This window comes from Phaenicophaeus curvirostris, chromosome 1, assembly GCF_032191515.1.
Source record: "Phaenicophaeus curvirostris isolate KB17595 chromosome 1, BPBGC_Pcur_1.0, whole genome shotgun sequence".
In the NCBI taxonomy this organism is placed as follows: Eukaryota; Metazoa; Chordata; class Aves; order Cuculiformes; family Cuculidae; genus Phaenicophaeus; species Phaenicophaeus curvirostris.
In genome coordinates, this window is record NC_091392.1 from 193,082,774 (window position 1) to 193,099,986 (window position 17,213).

The following is a 17,213-nucleotide window of genomic DNA, read 5'->3' on the forward strand; positions in this document are numbered from 1 at the left end:
GACGGCAACAACATTTGACTGGGCACCACAAGGCCTTCAGGGTTCAAGAAACAGGTTGCAGGTCTGATTTGAGCTGAATAACTGGGATAGATGAGAAAGTTAGCATATGGTCCTCTCCATGAGATAGTGCAAACAGTTTAGGGGGGAAAAAGCCAGGCAGAAATTATCCTGCAGGTAAAGCACAGACTTGGTTTTAAGGGCAAGCAACTAGATTGATTGTTGGCAGCCACGGAAAGACATCACTTGAGTATGCTACATAGGATCACGCTCTCAAACAGCTGTGGGTTCAGCTCTCCTCTACTCCCAGCCCAAACGTATAGCAAGACAAATAATCAGAAGATACATTTCTTCTGCAAACTTGATTTTCAACTCAAAACTCCAAAAAAATTTCAACTCAAAACTAACAAAAAAAATAAATAGAAAAACCCTTCCACAGACAATATGCCCTTTCTGAGATGGAAGCAAAACTGGGAGCTAACATTGCACAGTTCAAATACAGGCTCAAACAAGAGGAAAGGAACCCCACACTGCGCCAATCTCATTAAAGAGGAGACCTGACCAGTCTAAACAGCTGACAAACGCAGTAATGAAATGTGTGAATTCTCTGCAAAGAGACATTTCTGAAAGCATATCCAGACTTTGGACTAATAAAAATTCTGTGGTAGCAACTCTGGAGCAGACAAAGAGAAGCAAAGGGCAGCTGCTAATGAGAATGAAACAGCCCTTGAAGATATTTGGCATGAAAAGCCTTCACTTCTTTCAGAGCTGAACGTATAAGTATCAAACAATTTGTATATTTTTATTTCAAAGGGTTCATCATATACTGAATTAGAAGAAGAGTTAATAGAATCAGCTCTATGCTTCTGGGAACAGCCTGGATTCTGGGTGATGGGTAGAGATAAGCTTGCATAGCTAAAGCTTTCGAGAGTGAGTCCATCCAAAATGATACCTCTATGCAGGGAGGACAGCCTGGGATGATCAGAAGAGCTGCTGATGGGCCAGGGATACACACAGGGCATGAGGTTAGCAAGGATGGACAGAGCTGTGGACACCTGCCGTGGAGCACATGGGTATCACACGGCGTCCAAAATAAGGGTGTACCTGACATCCTCGTTTGTGACCTTTGTATAACGCAGGTTGAGCTTCACGATGCCCTTCTCCCTCATGTGCTCTACATCCAGCTTGAGGCCAGAAGTCTGCTGGAAACCTGGTGCAATCTGTCTGACCAGCTGTCTCTCAATGTCTGGCAGCCACATCACCTGCAGAGGGAGTGAGACAGAGGAAGGCTATGCACACAGCTGGTAACACAAGGTAGCTTTCACACAGCCATTTTACACCAAGTCAGAAGCAAAATCACCTGAGAGACAGCTTCATTTGTCATAGAAATTGTGTAGGGGAGATACCTGGAGTCTCCCAAATACATGTATTCAAATACATTTCAGGATTGTCCACAAGCCCAGAGTGCTGTAAGGCACAAAAACTCAGAAGCGAAAAGGGTTAAGATATAAAGAGATTAAGGCCAAGAGCTCATGAGAAAAGAAATGGTGTATCCCTGAAAACCTCTCCTCCCTGCTGTGTTCAGGGTACCAACAGAACTAAGGACATGAGACTAAAATGGACAGTGCAAACAGGATGCACAGGAGAAGCCTCTCATGATCCCATGGCTGAGATTAGTTTTATTCACCCTCTTTTATCAGGGCTGCATCTACTCTAATCTAGGGCAACAATTTTCCCAAGTTCCACACTATGAAAGCATTTCAAATTAATCATTGTTAACGTGCTCAGCTGCCAGATGTAAAGCCGATGCAGGAACCAAGCTGGACTGTTTTATGTCTCATGCCATTCTGAGGCTGCCCCTAACCAGACAATCTCAGCAGCAGTGCTGGGCATTGCATTGCTTTAACCCATGTTTAGTAACTTAGTGGCGCTCACGTACCAAAGCATCAGAGCAGCACAGATGCAGCCATATGCATTTTCAATAGGGAGCCATAAAACCTGGGTAAGAAATACTACTTCACCCTCCCCCATTTATGTTTTGACTATTTTTCTCTTGCTCTCCATTCCAAATTCATAGAATGGTTTGAGTTAGAAGGGGCCTTAAAGATCATTTAATTCCAAGCCGCTGCCATGGGCAGGCACACCTCCCCCACTAGATCAGACTGCCCAAGGCCCCATCCAACCTGGCCTTGAATGCTTCCAGGGATGGGGTATCCACAGCTTCCCTGGACAACCTGTTTCAGTGCCTCATCACCCTCATTGTGATGAATTTCTTCCTTATGTCTAGTCTAAATCTACCCCTCTCCAATTTATAGCCATTGCCCCTAGTCCTATCACTCCATGCCTTTGTGAACAGTCCCACCCCAGCTTTCTTGTAGCCCCCTTAACGTACTAGAAAGTTGCTATAAGATCTCCTCAGAACCTTCTCTTCTCCAGGCTGCACAAGCCCAACTCTCTCAGCCTGTCCTAACCCTAACCCTACAGCTTGTTGAGCTACTTTTCCAGCATATGTCAGGGTGGTTGAAGACCACCACTAAGAAAAGAGCTTGAGAGCGTGAAGCCTCCTGTAGCTGAAGGAAGAAGGCTTTATCAGCAGGTTCTCCTTGATCAGGTGGCCTGTAGTATACACCAAACACAAGGTTCCTTTTGCAGCCTCTGTCTTTTATTCTGACCCAGAAGCTTTCCACCTGTTCATGGCTACTCTTCATAGACAGCTCTTCACACCCTATACATTTCCTGATATAGAGGGCAATGCCTCCACCCCACCTTCCTGGTCTGTCCCTTCTGAACAGCCTGTAGCCATTGATAGCCACACTCCAGTCATGGGATTTGTCCCACCAAGTTTCAGTGACAGCAACCAGATCATAGCTTTCTAGTAGCACAGTTGATCCAGCACCTCCTTGTTGCCCAAGCTTTGTGTGCTTGTATAGAGGCAAATACCCAATATCCATGGAGAGGACAGCACAATCCCCCCTTGGATCTAGTCAAGCTGGCAGAGGCTTGTGGATAACACTGTCATTGCAGCCACATCATTAACTGGAAACTGGGTGGCAGTGTCAATCCTTAGAAAGGCGTATGGTTAAAAATAGCTCCATTCCCTGCTGGGCCCATCACTGCACAAGTCAGTGCTGAACTTGTCTATGCATGCAGATGCACCTAATTGCTACAGATGAAGTATCTGAGCTGCAAGTGAGGTAGTCATTCCACTTGCCAGCCTTACTACATTATTTTTAACCAGTCCATATTCAAGGGAGAGTGCAGGACAAGTGACATGACCAGTTTTCCTTCCCAAGATAGGTCAAGAAGAGAAGTTTTCCAAAGGACATTCAGAGTCCCCAGGTCTAGGTGCCCTTTCCAGCATGATTTCTTGGCACATAGTGGCATTTTAAATCAAGTGTCCAATTGGTCAAATGAGACCCATAAAGACTGCAATTTTGGAAATATCACCAACCCCACAGAACTTACAGCTTGTTGTTGAATTCCTGATGCCAGGATGGTTTCCAGAGTAATGTTGATGTAAGCGTTGTAGTAGGGATGAGCTGGTGGCAGGTCCTGGAAGTTCAGGATGAGCGATGTGTTGTCCTTGATCACCTCTAGCATATCTGCCAGCCTGCAGACTGACTGGTTGGCAGCTTCCAAGTAGTCAGACTTTGAAAGAGACCCCGCCGTCCAGAAAGGGTCGTTCTGAAAGCAAAGTACGTACCAGCATTAGTGCCACAAAAGCCCAGGCTCCTTCAATACTAACAAAGACCCTTTTACATCCAACCTTGGCAATAGTGGCAGGTGCAGATAGCTATGCTCAATGACCATCTTGCAGCTAGCTTAAATGTTTGTCTGTGCCTCAGCTTCCGTACTCAAGTGGAGGCCACAAATCCTTACTGAAAGCATGGTGTGCTGGGCAGGTGACCCCATTTCCAATAGAGGAGCAGAGCTATAGAGCTGTAATGCAATTTCCCGATGCGAAGAGCTAAAAATTTTCTTTCTCACACTACATACATGATCACCAAGGATTCTTCAGAATCAAAAAATAAAAAGGACCAGATATTGTATAACTAGGTGCGATCAGACAGGAGCTATTGGCTGTTGGAAGAGATGGTTTCCTGACCTAAGGGCATTCAGGAATGACTGCTTCAAAGTACCTCCCAAAAAGCAGCCTTACAGATGCTGTCTTGGCCCTTCTCATCTGGTTAGCACTAGTTTCCCCTGCATTTCCAGTGCATTTCCACAACTACATCTGCAGGCCAACTAAGTCTGTGCTACAGCACATGTACCTGTAATACACAGACATTCCCACTGCACCTCCAGACCAGCTCAGATCAGAATGGCAGTGAAGTTACAGTGGTTGCAGGCTTCCACTGAATGAGCACCCAGGGAACTCCAAGCAGGCATATGAAAGCAGTATGTGAACTTGCAACACTGCAGTGATGCCTCAGCAAGCAATGTTGAAGCTTGCAAGTGCATGACAGAGTGGTGCAGCCCTCCTTCCAGACCACAGCTACAGATCTCCAAGAAATTATGACCACCGGCCAAAGAGGCCAGACTTTGAAGGATGAATTTCTTGCTTTTTCTTTGTAAAGGCAATTGTCTCCAGAAAAAATTAAAGAAAAAGGTATATAACACGTATACTTTTCCATTCTCCTTATAAACGTTCACCTTCCTGGGGGTCCTGAAGTTCTTCATGGTGTCAATCAGGCATCATGATTCCTTCTTCCAAGTCATGGAAGAGGCACAGAACAACAATGCGTCTTTTAGACCAAATCTAAGTTTAGTAGAGGACAGGTGTGATTCATAAATTCTTGGTCTAGCTGCACTTCAGACTACTCCACCAAGAAGATGGATTTACACCTTTCCACCTCTAAAAGTTTAGGCATGAGTTTTCGTCCCACAGCCATGGCTTCTGGATATCTTCTCCATGGCTGTACGCACCTGTAGGAACCACTCTCCAGCATTGAGCTTTTCCAAGTCAGTCCAGTTGAACATGGAGGAGTGTTCGTAGGCCCGCTCTGGAAACAATTCTTCCACGTTTGTTGTTCTCCTGAGTGTTTTGTCATGCATCAGAAAGGGCACTCCATCATAGCTGCAAAGATAGTCAGAGGTCCTATTACAGGTGGAGGTGCACATGCACAATCACAACATAGGCAGTACTAGAAAAATACCTGTTCCCACTCCAGCCTCTCTCATGGCTTCACATCAATATCATCGAGAAGGTCTTGACCTGTTTAACACATCTCCTAGCATCCTCAAGACCAGTTGAAATGAGATGCATCCAGAGAAAAAAAAAAGATCTTGGATATCTGCTAGAGGTTTGCAGTCATTCAAATGCTGACATAACCTTACCCATCGCCCCTCATCCTTCCTTTCCAATACCCTCTCAAAAACATCTAGAGTGCCAGACTCTGGAAGCTTGGACAAGAGCACCCACCTTGAATGCTCACTCTAAACAAAAGCTTTCTGCAAAGTCTGCAGCTCCCGATAATGTCAGAGGTTTTCCAGATCCTCTACATACAGATACACACAAACTATTATCAAATGGAGGTCAGTCACAAGAAGTGTCCCCCAGGGCTCAGTGCTGGGTCCAGTCTTGTTCAATGTCTTTATCAATGACCTGGATGAAGGCATTGAGTGTACCCTTAGTAAGTTTGCAGACAATACTAAGCTGGGAGGTAGTGTTGATCTGCCAGAGGGTAGGGAGGCTCTGCAAAGGGATCTGAACGGGCTGGACTGCTGGGCTGAGACCAATGGGATGAGGTTTAACAAGGCCAAATGTCGGGTGCTACACTTGGTGCACAACAACCCTACGCAGTGCTACAGACTAGGGGAAGAGTGGCTAGAAAGCTGCCCAGAGGAGAGGGACCTGGGGGTGTTGGTCAACAGCTGACTGAACATGAGCCAGCAGTGTGCCCAGGTGGCCAAGAAGGCCAATGGCATCTTGGCTTGTATCAGAAACGGCGTGACCAGCAGGTCCAGGGAGGTTATTCTGCCCATGTACTCGGCACTGGTGAGACCGCACCTCAAATCCTGTGTTCAGTTCTGGGCCCCTCATGACAAGAAGGATGTTGAGGCTCTGGAGCGAGTCCAGAGAAGAGCAACAAAGCTAGTGAAGGGGCTGGAGAACAGGTCTTACAAGGAGCGGCTGAGAGAGCTGGGGTTGTTTAGCCTGGAGAAGAGAAGGCTGAGGGGAGACCTCATTGCTCTCTACAACTACCTGAAAGGAGGTTGTAGAGAGGAGGGTGCTGGCCTCTTCTCCCAAGTGACGGGGGACAGGACAAGAAGGAATGGCCTCAAGCTCTGCCAGGGGAGATTTAGGCTGGACATTAGGAAAAAATTCTTCACAGAAAGGGTCATTGGACACTGGAACAGGCTGCCCAGGGAGGTGGTTGAGTCCCCTTCCCTGGAGGTGTTTAAGGCACAGGTGGGCGAGATGCTAAGGGGCATGGTTTAGTGTTTGATAGGAATGGTTGGACCTGATGATCCGGTGGGTCTCTTCCAACCTGGTTATTCTATGATTCAATGATTCTATGATCTCTTGTCCACTACAGCTGGCAGGAATTGTGTGCATGTCACTGGCAGCATTTTACTCCAAAAGCCTCTTAGCAGATACTTGGAGCCTTCCTTCTACTATATTTCCAACTCAGTCTTCTGCTGCAAATGCACACTTGTGTGACTGGCAGCATAGGAGTCCATTGATTTAAAATCAACGTTGTTAAAAGGTGTTTAAAAGACAGGTATATGAGGTGCTGAGGGGCATGGTTTAGTGGTTGATAGGAACGGTTGGACTCAGTGATCCAAGAGATCTTTTCCAACCTGGTGATTCTATGATTCAATGATTCTAAATGGTTCATAGTAGATGATAAGATTTTCAAAAGCTTTCAGATTACATAGGAGCTTAATGTTCATGGACTCCAAGCTATCAAAATTGCTCTGAAAATGCCTTTTTGAATGGAAAATTGCTTTGCAGAAACAGTCATGTTCACATGAGTTGAGTTCATGCATCTTAAAGAAAACATGCCTCTGATGAAACTAAACAGCCAAAATCATGACCTGTGGTCTTTAAGCCATCTTGATATTACAGAATAATAGTCCTGGGAAACATAAAAAGCTCTTTTAACTTTCTTGCAGATCAAATTTCTGTGACTGCATAAGTGGCAAGACCACACAAGGCAGTGATGGTTCCCATCAAGGGCAGGCAGATAGCTGTCCACACTCAGAAACCAAGATGAACTGAAAAACCAAGATAAATAGTCAGCCTGATTACAATGATGTTTTACAAATTAAGGACCTAATCGTAATAACAGGAGACTCACAAAGTCTGGAAAGGAAACGGGCTTAAAATCCAAACGCCATTTGAATAGGGAAACAATCCAGAGCATTCACCCTCAGAGTCAGAGAGAAAACAAGAAACAATTTCAGGTGGTGGAGCAAATGCTACCTCAGCTTTACCATTTCCTGCAGAAGTCCCTTATCACAAACGTCACCAGCATCTTCATTTGTTGTTTCTAGCATGCACTGTGCCACCTACTTCCCCGCACAACTCTAAGAAACATGCTAACACAGCAATACCATGCTCAGCAGCACATCATGTTGCTGCAATCAGAATGGATTTTAATAAATGCAGTTTTTAAAAAAAAAAAAAAAGGAAAAGATGCTAGGCAACTGCAGAATTAAGAGTGTGGAGTGTTTAAGGGAGATAGGAGCTCAAGTCTTCACATCTCATAGCAGTGAATCATCAGATACTGCTAAGCCTTAACCACAGTGCAGAATTCCTATGGGGTACTTAACATTCACTTCCTCCTGTCTAATCCTTCCTCTTATGGAGTCACTCAGCACTATTCAAGGCTAACCGCAACGTACTAGCAGGCACAGCTTTGAAAAAATAATGACAGAAAGCAGAACTTCAGAAAAAGAGATGTGGAAGGAGTTTGAAAATGAGAAAGGAACATGCAGTGATTGCACGCTCCTGCTACATGAAGCATAGCTGGCTTTTTAACCAGGGCCACCCGGTTTAGGGTGTGTAATGGTTGAAATCAGGATATGATAGGTTATATGTCCAAGCAGCCCACCCATGGCTGATACCTGCTTAGAGGAACATGGAGACATCCCAGGAGGGACTTGCTGGGGGCATCCCTGGTGCAGTGGACCCATTAGCACACAGACAAAGAGGTTTTTTTCAAAGGGATAAGGACAGGAATGGGTATTGCACCACAAGCCCTTCCCAGAATTCCTTCCAGTGGTATTGATAGCTCACTTTTTGGTCTGAAGGTCACTGAAGTCCTCTATTTACAAAGAGGTCTGGGGCTTCTAAAGAGAGCCTCAGATAACTGGGCTGTCAAGGGCACTGTTTAAGCTATGGGATGCTTGTAGTTCTCCTCTGCGATGACTGATGGATGGCAACATGGAAAGCTCACCTTCCCCCAAAACACACCTTTCCCTTTGGCCAGTACTAACGGAAGCAACCAATTCAGCCACTGCATGAGCCAACTGCTCATTCATGAGACAGTCAAGTTTTTGACCCCTCACAACAGTTAATGAACTGATTCTTGAAAAAAGAATTGTATTGCCAACATTGCAATTAATCCTTCATCGTTCCACAATGACCTTTCATGCTCCAGGGAGGAAGAAATTCCTTTCGTTTTCATATCATTTGCTCTCAAGCAATTATACCAAATAAAAAAACACCCTAACAATTAAACTTCAGAAGCCCATCTTCTACCAGACAAAAATATCTTTCCGCCAACACCAATCTCCAAAGCATTCAGGGAACAGGAAAACATCAACGTTAAGTCTTTCTTGTATTTATACCCAGAACTGAGACAAAGTGAAGGATCACCAAGATAAGACATTACTGTTCCCTTCTTGCCACTTCTGTCCTCTTGCACATCTACATAATACATGCAAAAATACCATTCAGAAAAGGAACAAGAACATTAAAGATTTAAACTCATGGAACAAAGCACGGTTCTTGAAATAAAGTTCTCCTCTGTCATCAATTCAGCTTGACATTTGTCTGCCAGGAATGACTTTTTCACAGTTAGAAGTAACACTGGGTTTCTCCTTCCCACAGCAGCAGTGACATGCGAGGGAGCGGAGGAGGAGAAAGGGCTTATTCCTGGGCTGCTAAATTCTTGTGACGCTTTTGCAAAGCTCACAAAAACCCTTCTGCTGTGCAATTAAGTCAGTTTGGGATTTCAGTGCTCTCTGCACCTGGGGCATCCCAGCAAAAGCCATACTGAAGCAGTTCTGGCTTTTCCCAAGACCAACTGACTTCAAGCCAGGCTAGAAAAAAGGTACTGTGTTTCACAGCAATAAAGCAAGCTCTGGTATAAACTACAGTCTTCCTGCAAATGAAGATTAGTTTCAAGACAAAGGTATCCAGGTTCCACCACCTGGACAACTTCACCTTTAATCATCATCTCAGTGAAACAATTAGTGGCATCTGTGCATTACAAATGGAGAAAACCAGGAGTTATCAGATATGTTCGCCACGAGAGCCCTTTTCAGAGGGAAAAAGTGGTAATAACCACATACATTCCAGGTAGCAAAAACCCACTAGCATGGTTGGGCCATCCACAGAGAAAGTCTCAGACCAGCCGGCACACTCACTTACCTCAGTACAACGTCAGCTTGGACTCCGTATATCTTCTGCTCCATTGCCTTCTGGAAGGACATCAGAGTGTTTTCTGGTGCCAACTATGGGGGAAGAAAAAGAGCAATGAGAGATTAGTAGTAACTGGAAATGTTTACAAAGTGAAGATGAGTGAAGGAAGATGCTAGAGTCAGTGACGATGCTAGAAAGAAGGTTTAGAAATAGGATCCAAAACAATCTTTTGCAGATTATATACTGGCGAGTTACACTGAAGTACCAGCATCCCCCAGGCAGAATTGCATCTTACTGAAGTCTGAAGATGACCAATACACTTGACTCCACTGATGGTCTTTCACACAGCAAAGAGTTTAATGCAGAGTTATTGTGACCAGCAATATTGGAAACTTGACTAACTCAAAGTCTGGTGCAAAATTAGCATATCAGAAGTTTGCTTACTAACGTGCTCCCACAAACAGTGTCTTGCTGGAGATCCCCAGAAAGTGACTGTTAATGTGATGTGAATTCTCTTTCCATAGGTTATATCTAGAGCTAGCTAAAACACCGTAAGGGTTCTTCATTCTACTTTTCTATGCAGTGATTACAATGCCATTATAGAAAGAGGAAACTCCATAAGCCAGGGTATTATCCATACCATGGAGAACACTGGACCACAGGTTCTGTAGCACACTTTTTATTTCCACATGTATTCATTCATTAAGCCACATATCACTCCATCTAAAAATCACCTCATTTCTCTAATAACAAATATTACAGCTAGTATTAACAACAATTTTTTAAAATAGCCTTAATCCTGGAAAATTTATCCTTACAGCTAACACAGATAAGGATTCAAATTTTATTTCTATTTCCTGCCTGTTGAGTGGAGCAGATGGTAACAGAATTCGGGTTTGCTTAAAAATACAGCGTGAAGACAAGTACTTTGCTTTTCTAAAAAAACAGTACAGTATAGCTAGCTCCAAAGCACCCATAAACAAACAAAAGGCAGACCAGGAAAAAAAAAAAAAAAGACAACTATGGAGAGAAAAATCTGGCAGGTTTATTTGCACTGAAACATGAGCACGTCAGAATAAAGTTATTTTTTAAATATTTTTTTTTCCCCAAATTTGTTTTCAGGTTTAGCGCACCTGTAACGTCCTGTTTTTCTCACTCACCTCTGCCACCATCAGGATCAGCAGTAAGTTTCCATCAAGACAGAATGAGCATTCACAGCCCTTTATTTTCAAGAATTACTCAGGGGTTAGAAAGAGGAGTAATTAACAACAAAAGCCTAAATGCGCCATGCAAGCAACATGCACAATAAAAAAACAAAAAACTGCTTAAGAGTTTAAAGATATCTCTGAGAATAATTTGTTTTCTTATTAGCTGATCACCTTACATGCTCAGGTCAGCAGAGCTTTAGGGTAAAATAATGAGAATAAATGTCAGCAACGCAACTTTCACAGAGCTCTGGTACCTCTCTGCTGAATTCCTCTGGCTCAAGCCACACATCAATACTAGTTCATTTTTCTGTTTGTTCAACAGAGGCCTGTTATGTTCCTTAAAAAAGCTCCCAATCAAAGCCTGACTTGTCTAGGAGAAGGCAGAGGCGATGCTCACACACACCCTCTTGCACAGACCAGCACTGGGTCATGCAAGGTCGGGCTGAAAAAGCTTTTGCAATATATACACGATGCCCAGAGCCGTCAGCAGGGAGCAGCAGCCACATAAGGATCCCATCCAGGCAGACCTGCTCCACCTCCTTTGGTTTCTTTCAGTACCTTGGGTTTAACCACCACCCAAGTATCTCAGGTTTCCTCAGGATAACACTGCCAGACAATCCTCTCTGTACAGCCTAATGTTCAATACTTGCTTTCAAACCCTGCAGCAATCACAAGGAAATAAACTGAAGTGTGTAGCCCTCAAACTAAAGACAGCTGAGCTAGCGAAAGCGAAGGGCAATGCAAGACCAGACTAAGTCAGTGAGGGCTGCTGAGTGGATGCAATGCAAGTCCCAGCTGAAGATCTGACATCGCGTCAAGCAGTGACTGAACCCACATCCTTATAAGCAGTCTCACCAAGGGTGCAGACATACAAGGAACAGAAAAACAAAGTGTGTTGAGTTGTAAGTTGTGTTTCAGGCTAATGGAGACTACAAAGGGCAGGTTGGCCTACCTCCACTAAGCAATCAATGTAAAACCCTTCAACAAGAGGAGGGGTGACATGACTGCTACCCACCTGCAAAATGAGGAGCTCATAGTGTGTGAATCAGGGCTAGTGAAGGCAAACAAGTGTGCCCATAACAATATCCCACCTTTGCAGAGGTAGACCAGTGTGATCAAGGTCTTCTCATATCTTACTTGTACATCAAACTCTGGCACAGTAGAATCCTAACCCAGAAAAGACACAGATGCTGCTGTTTGACAAGATTAAAAATGTTTCTTGCCTCTTTTCAGTGTATTTCAGTGTAAGTGGCTTGTCCAGGCCCCTCAAGGATAGGATCAGCTGAGAGTCTTAGAAACAAGGGAGGACAGCTTTCTGCTTACTGATGACATATCCCAGTAAGCTGGGAAAGCAAATTTAACCCTATTTTCTAAAATCAGATGCTGCCTTTTCCTGGAGGTTCCCCTGGCACCACTCTGGATGCAGGATCTCCCTGTACCCCAACAATGTGAGTTTTCTCTGTGAAAAGTGAGACTGAGTAATAGATATTTCTATCATCCCAGTATGTGTATGTCTTACTCCAAGGAAGAAAGAGCTGAAACTCCAAATTCAGCATGTTTAGGGCATCCAACTGGGACAGTTTCTAGTACAGAAATTACTTGCTGAACTTAGTACTGGGTTTTTTTAAAGGTTTTACAGTAAAACTGCAGTAAATAAACACACAAGCTTCTTTGTATTTCTTTTTCCTTCTTCCAGTTTCTTTGATGGGTTTCCTCCTCAATACAATACATTCGGGCGATTTACACTGAAAACCCAAATCCAGATTTGCAGTGATCCAATGCAACTAGACACAACCGATTTCTTAAGAAACCATTGCTGAAGTGAAAGGAAGTCCTGGGGCACAAAGCAATGATTTCACTCCAGAACCCCTGTTCTATATAAACTATGACAACATCCACTGGAAGACAGACTCTGCACAGGGTTTCTAGAAGCAGTTTCTTCTGTTCACGCTTGGTTTGATAGGATTATCCCTTGCAAAAATCAAGCTACCATTCATTTGTTCCTGCTACAGGGACGCAGCAAGTAATTTCTATAAAATTACTGATGAATGAACTTAGAAGACAATTGCAAATGCTTTCAAAGGGAGTCAAGAGCCTTGGAGCTTAACTAAGATTATAAAAGCATGCTGGTAGCCTTGCTACAGTTGGACATCACTACACTGTACTTTTCCCCTAATTAACCACCTTGCCAGGTCTTCAAAAAAAATCACTACATCATTTGCATGTTGGGGAGGCTAACCAAGCAGCTTGCAGGGAATAATCAGATTTGTTACAAACTAACCACAGCCACTGCACATCTCTGGCATCGAGTGCTGAGCTGTGCTGAAGGATTTGATCTTTGCTTCATCAACAAGCTTTAAAGATATTTTCTCACTCTTTCAGAAACATGAGGATCTTCTTTTTTCCCCCACTTCCTTATCTCTCCTTTCCAGTATCAAACTCCTCAAGAACCAATAACTAAAAACACCAGACAATGATTAGGGCGATACCTGAAAAATGGTGCTTTTCTTTGTGTAAAAATATGCTCTTCAGAAGTTCCCTGTATGTGGCTTAGTGGAGGATCTGCCAATGTTTTGGATTTCAGCATTAGGGTAGCATCATGCCAGGTCACTGCGAGGCAATAACAGTACTGTTTAAAACATAAAATGTATCTTTAATCCCTAGGAATTCTAGGTGTCTTAGAGAGCATCCATATTCGGCACTTCTGGAAGCAGCTCAACAAGACTGAAAGGAATGGAAAAAACTGTAAAACAAAATAAGAAAACCACACAAATTCACAAGCAAAAAGTCATTAGAAATTTAATAACTAGATAAAGGAGATGAGACCTCATTATTGTACTGCACACACAAAAGCCAAAGCTTGATTTAATGAAAGACTAGCTAACCTTCAGCTTTTCTCCAGATCTGACAGAAAATGCCAATTGTGATCATTTGTTATGATTGATTGGACCAGCAGACAGGTTAACTGACAGTATTTTTAGCAGGTGTGTGTGTGTGTAAGACGTACATTAAACCAAATGTTTCTTCATTTAAGCAGCACAAGCAGTGCAAACCAAAGAACTTCAGGGCCTTTCAGAAACAAAGCCATCCCAAGTAGGTGGTGGCCAAGTTTTGGCTGCCAAGATAAGATGAAATAAGGCCGTCAAAACCACCTAGAAAAGAAAAAAACCTAAACCAATATAAAGAAATCACTAGATGAAAGCTCTCCAATAAGCCACAATCCCAACCAGAAGTCTTCATTACTGTTTCCAATGATAGCTGGCACCACAAGATGACAAAACAGCATCTCTGCAAGATTACCTACATACACTAGAGGTTTCACCTTCAGGTATCATTCTAAATAAAAGAATTTTATGTATGCAAGGTCATATTTGCTAGAAGCTTCCTGGCAACAGTATGGGAAGCTCCCATTTGAGGCAAAACACGCCCTTGCAGTAACCCAACAGGCCAATGCTAAGCACAATTAAACATCAGCTGCCCATCACAGTAGTTTGTCTCAGCAATTGGTACTTTTCCATTCCAAAGTTGCTCAAAGCCAATGAGTCAATCCTGACCAAAAATGCTCCTCCCTGCATCGTGTCTGCAGTCAGCAAAGAGATGGACATCGTCTGCCATGCAGAAAGGAGCTCAATGGCATGAGTGCCACATGTGGCACATGGAAAGCTGTTCTGGCACAGTCTCTCAGTGCTGCTAAGACATGCCGAAAACCAACTGTATGGCTGGTTTGCTAAAAGCACTTTTTTTTTTTAATCCTATTTGTAGCCTCCAGCTCTTAAACCAAGAGCTGTTCTTGCCTCTGACATGCTTGGATGGTTTCCACAGGTTTAGCCTGATTGTTTAGACCAACCAGTACCTTTTTGGTCCAAATAATAGGAGATGAGTTTCCAGCATTCATGAAGGTTTCCAAGGAGACAGATACAGCCTGTCTCAGCTCAGGTAAGTCCTTGATATTTATTAATCCTTTGGGTGATTTATCTACAATTTGAGACCAAAGATCATCATGATGAGCCTTATTATCTTTACAAGAAATATATATTTAGGAGTAACAACCTAAAAGCAAGTAGGATTCAACATTATGGACAGAACCTTCTTTAGATTCCAAAAGCAAAGACACCCTGCCTCAACCTGAAAAGCCCCATGTGAGCAAAGACATTTGGGAGAAGACTTTAAATGTGCGAATGGCAGTAGAAGTTGGTGCCCTACTGGCTGAAGTCCCTCATTTCCATCTCAGATATGGTCCCAGGTTTCACCTTTTACTTAACCTCAGAATAAGTGGCATATTTATCATCACAGGGAGAAGACAGTCAAGTCTATTATCACTGAGGACGAAGTGGAACTAGATTTCTGCAAGAAGAATATAAAAGATGGAAGACCAAAGACAACAGACACCTGCTGTGTCTGAAAGTCATCTGAAAAATTCAACATATTAACATGTAAAATTCACAAAGAACCCCAACTCAAGTTTTAGAGTTTCAGACGATTCTTGTACCCACGACCCATCTTCCAAACCAGAAGACAATGTGAGGGTTGGAGTCCTAAACTCCCAGCACGTTGCTGCCACAACTCTGATACAGATGTCCAGAAGTGCAGAAACAGATCTGGAGTCTTTGAAAATAAAGTGATTGACTAACTAAACACCTGATAAAAGAAGGGTTTTCAGATAGCACCCTGATGGGAATGGATATTTAGCATAGTGAAAAGTGGGCATGACTGTATGACACTTAGGCTAGGGAAGGTAGAAGGAGTCATGCAGAACAGCTTTTCCAGGAGTGAATTAAAGCTCATAAGGGAACAGGATGATGCCAAAGGCACACTGATTGCAGAAGCACTACCACTACAGACAAATGGTCAGCCCGTTTGGAAGCAGTAGCTCTCCCTTGCTGCAAAAAGCCACAATTCTTCTAGGCACAGGTACCACGATGGTTTCTGATTTTTTTCTTGCTACTTAAAAGGCAAAGATTTTTTTCCCTCTTCCGCTGTTTCGAGAGAAATTCTATGAGCCATATGGCCTCTGTTCCTCACTTTTTTCCTCCACAGAACAAGGACAGCAGTCGAGTTGCGCTCACACGGATGCTATGAAGACTTCTCTTAAAAATCCTGAAGGCACAAGAGAAGAGAGTACGCGCATGCGTAGAGGACAGTAGGCTCTGGGGCGCAATGGAAGACCATTGTCCCTGTATGAGGAGCAGGATGCATGCACTGATGGATAAGCATGCCAAGAACTGTATCCCTCAGGAAGTGCACACATCTACAGCTTCCCCAGGAAACTCTCCACTTCACCACCTTTTACCCCATATAATATACCCCATGTCCCCAACAAATCTTTTATCACAGCACAAGTGTCTTCAGCCATCCTGTAGATATCTTTTGCTGGCTTTTGTCAGTTGTATTTATATCTTTCCAGCCTAAGAGCATTGGACATGCAAATACAATATTACAGACCCAGTCCTGCCAGAATGACAGAGCAACCAGTTAGCTGACTATCAGAGAGCATGTTTGTCTGCACAGCTCCAAAATCACATCTGTCTTGCTTTGGGATATTTGAAGGCAAATATTGCACTGCTTTTTATCATCTCCACTCCCATGAGATCCAGTTTTACCTAAGGTCTCAAACTCACAGACTCTATAGACTTTTGATCTCAACATTGCCCAAGAAAGGACATGTGTGCCCTCCAGACTTTTCCCTGGGCTATTTCCTCCTCCCCAGCTCCACTTGATAATTTCTCCAAACTGAACCTACGTACAGTTAGGTTCAACAGCAAAAGCATAGCAAGCATCCCTGTGAAACAAGACCCTATTAGCAGAAATGCCTTCTAGCAAGGCTTTAAAATCATCAGATTATTAGTTTGCAAGCAGATATGACTTAGTACAACCTGAGGACTGGCACTGTAAGCAGAGCTCTTCAAACTCAAGGTGACATTTGACATAGTGAAAAGCTGAGCATGGATGGAAATACAGAACAAGGTTCTGACCACGTCCTTCTTGGTCCTCATTTTTCTTATATCAGCTTTGACGTTCAAGGGCACAGTCAGAGGACATACTATGCATATAGAAAAGGCAAAGCTGTTGGATAAGCCTACTGCCACACATTACAGGACACGCAGACTATTGCTTGGAGGTCGGAATAAGGCTTGCTAGTTTTGATCTTCCTTCTTGCAGGATTCAGAGAAAAACCATCTGTTGTTAGCAGACAACCAGCTCTGTGTATCAGGGAATGGTGAATCATAAATCATAGAATAACCAGGTTGGAAGAGACCCACCAGATCATCAAGTCCAACCATTCCTGTCAAACTTAGGGATGCACCCTGCTGAACAACACCCGGGCCACAGCTCCACACACATCGACTGCCTACCACTACTGTTCCTGATCAACCTTCACAAGCCTCTAGACCCTAACATGAAAGCATCTCCTC

At 43.6% G+C, this 17,213-nt stretch overlaps 1 protein-coding gene across 4 annotated transcripts in view; it reads right to left on the reverse strand.

Moving 5' to 3' along the window:
• The window catches only part of GDPD5 (glycerophosphodiester phosphodiesterase domain containing 5), a 168,669-nt gene that overhangs the window by 12,604 nt on the left and 138,852 nt on the right, over window positions 1–17,213 (reverse strand). For all 4 annotated transcript variants that reach the window (XM_069883342.1, XM_069883345.1, XM_069883343.1 and 1 more), the window contains exons 9-12: window positions 9,602–9,684; window positions 4,924–5,074; window positions 3,463–3,681; window positions 1,102–1,259 (exon numbers count right to left, since the gene is read on the reverse strand). In XM_069883342.1, coding sequence (XP_069739443.1) covers window positions 1,102–1,259; window positions 3,463–3,681; window positions 4,924–5,074; window positions 9,602–9,684 — 611 coding nt within the window. The remainder of the gene's footprint in view (window positions 1–1,101; window positions 1,260–3,462; window positions 3,682–4,923; window positions 5,075–9,601; window positions 9,685–17,213) is intronic.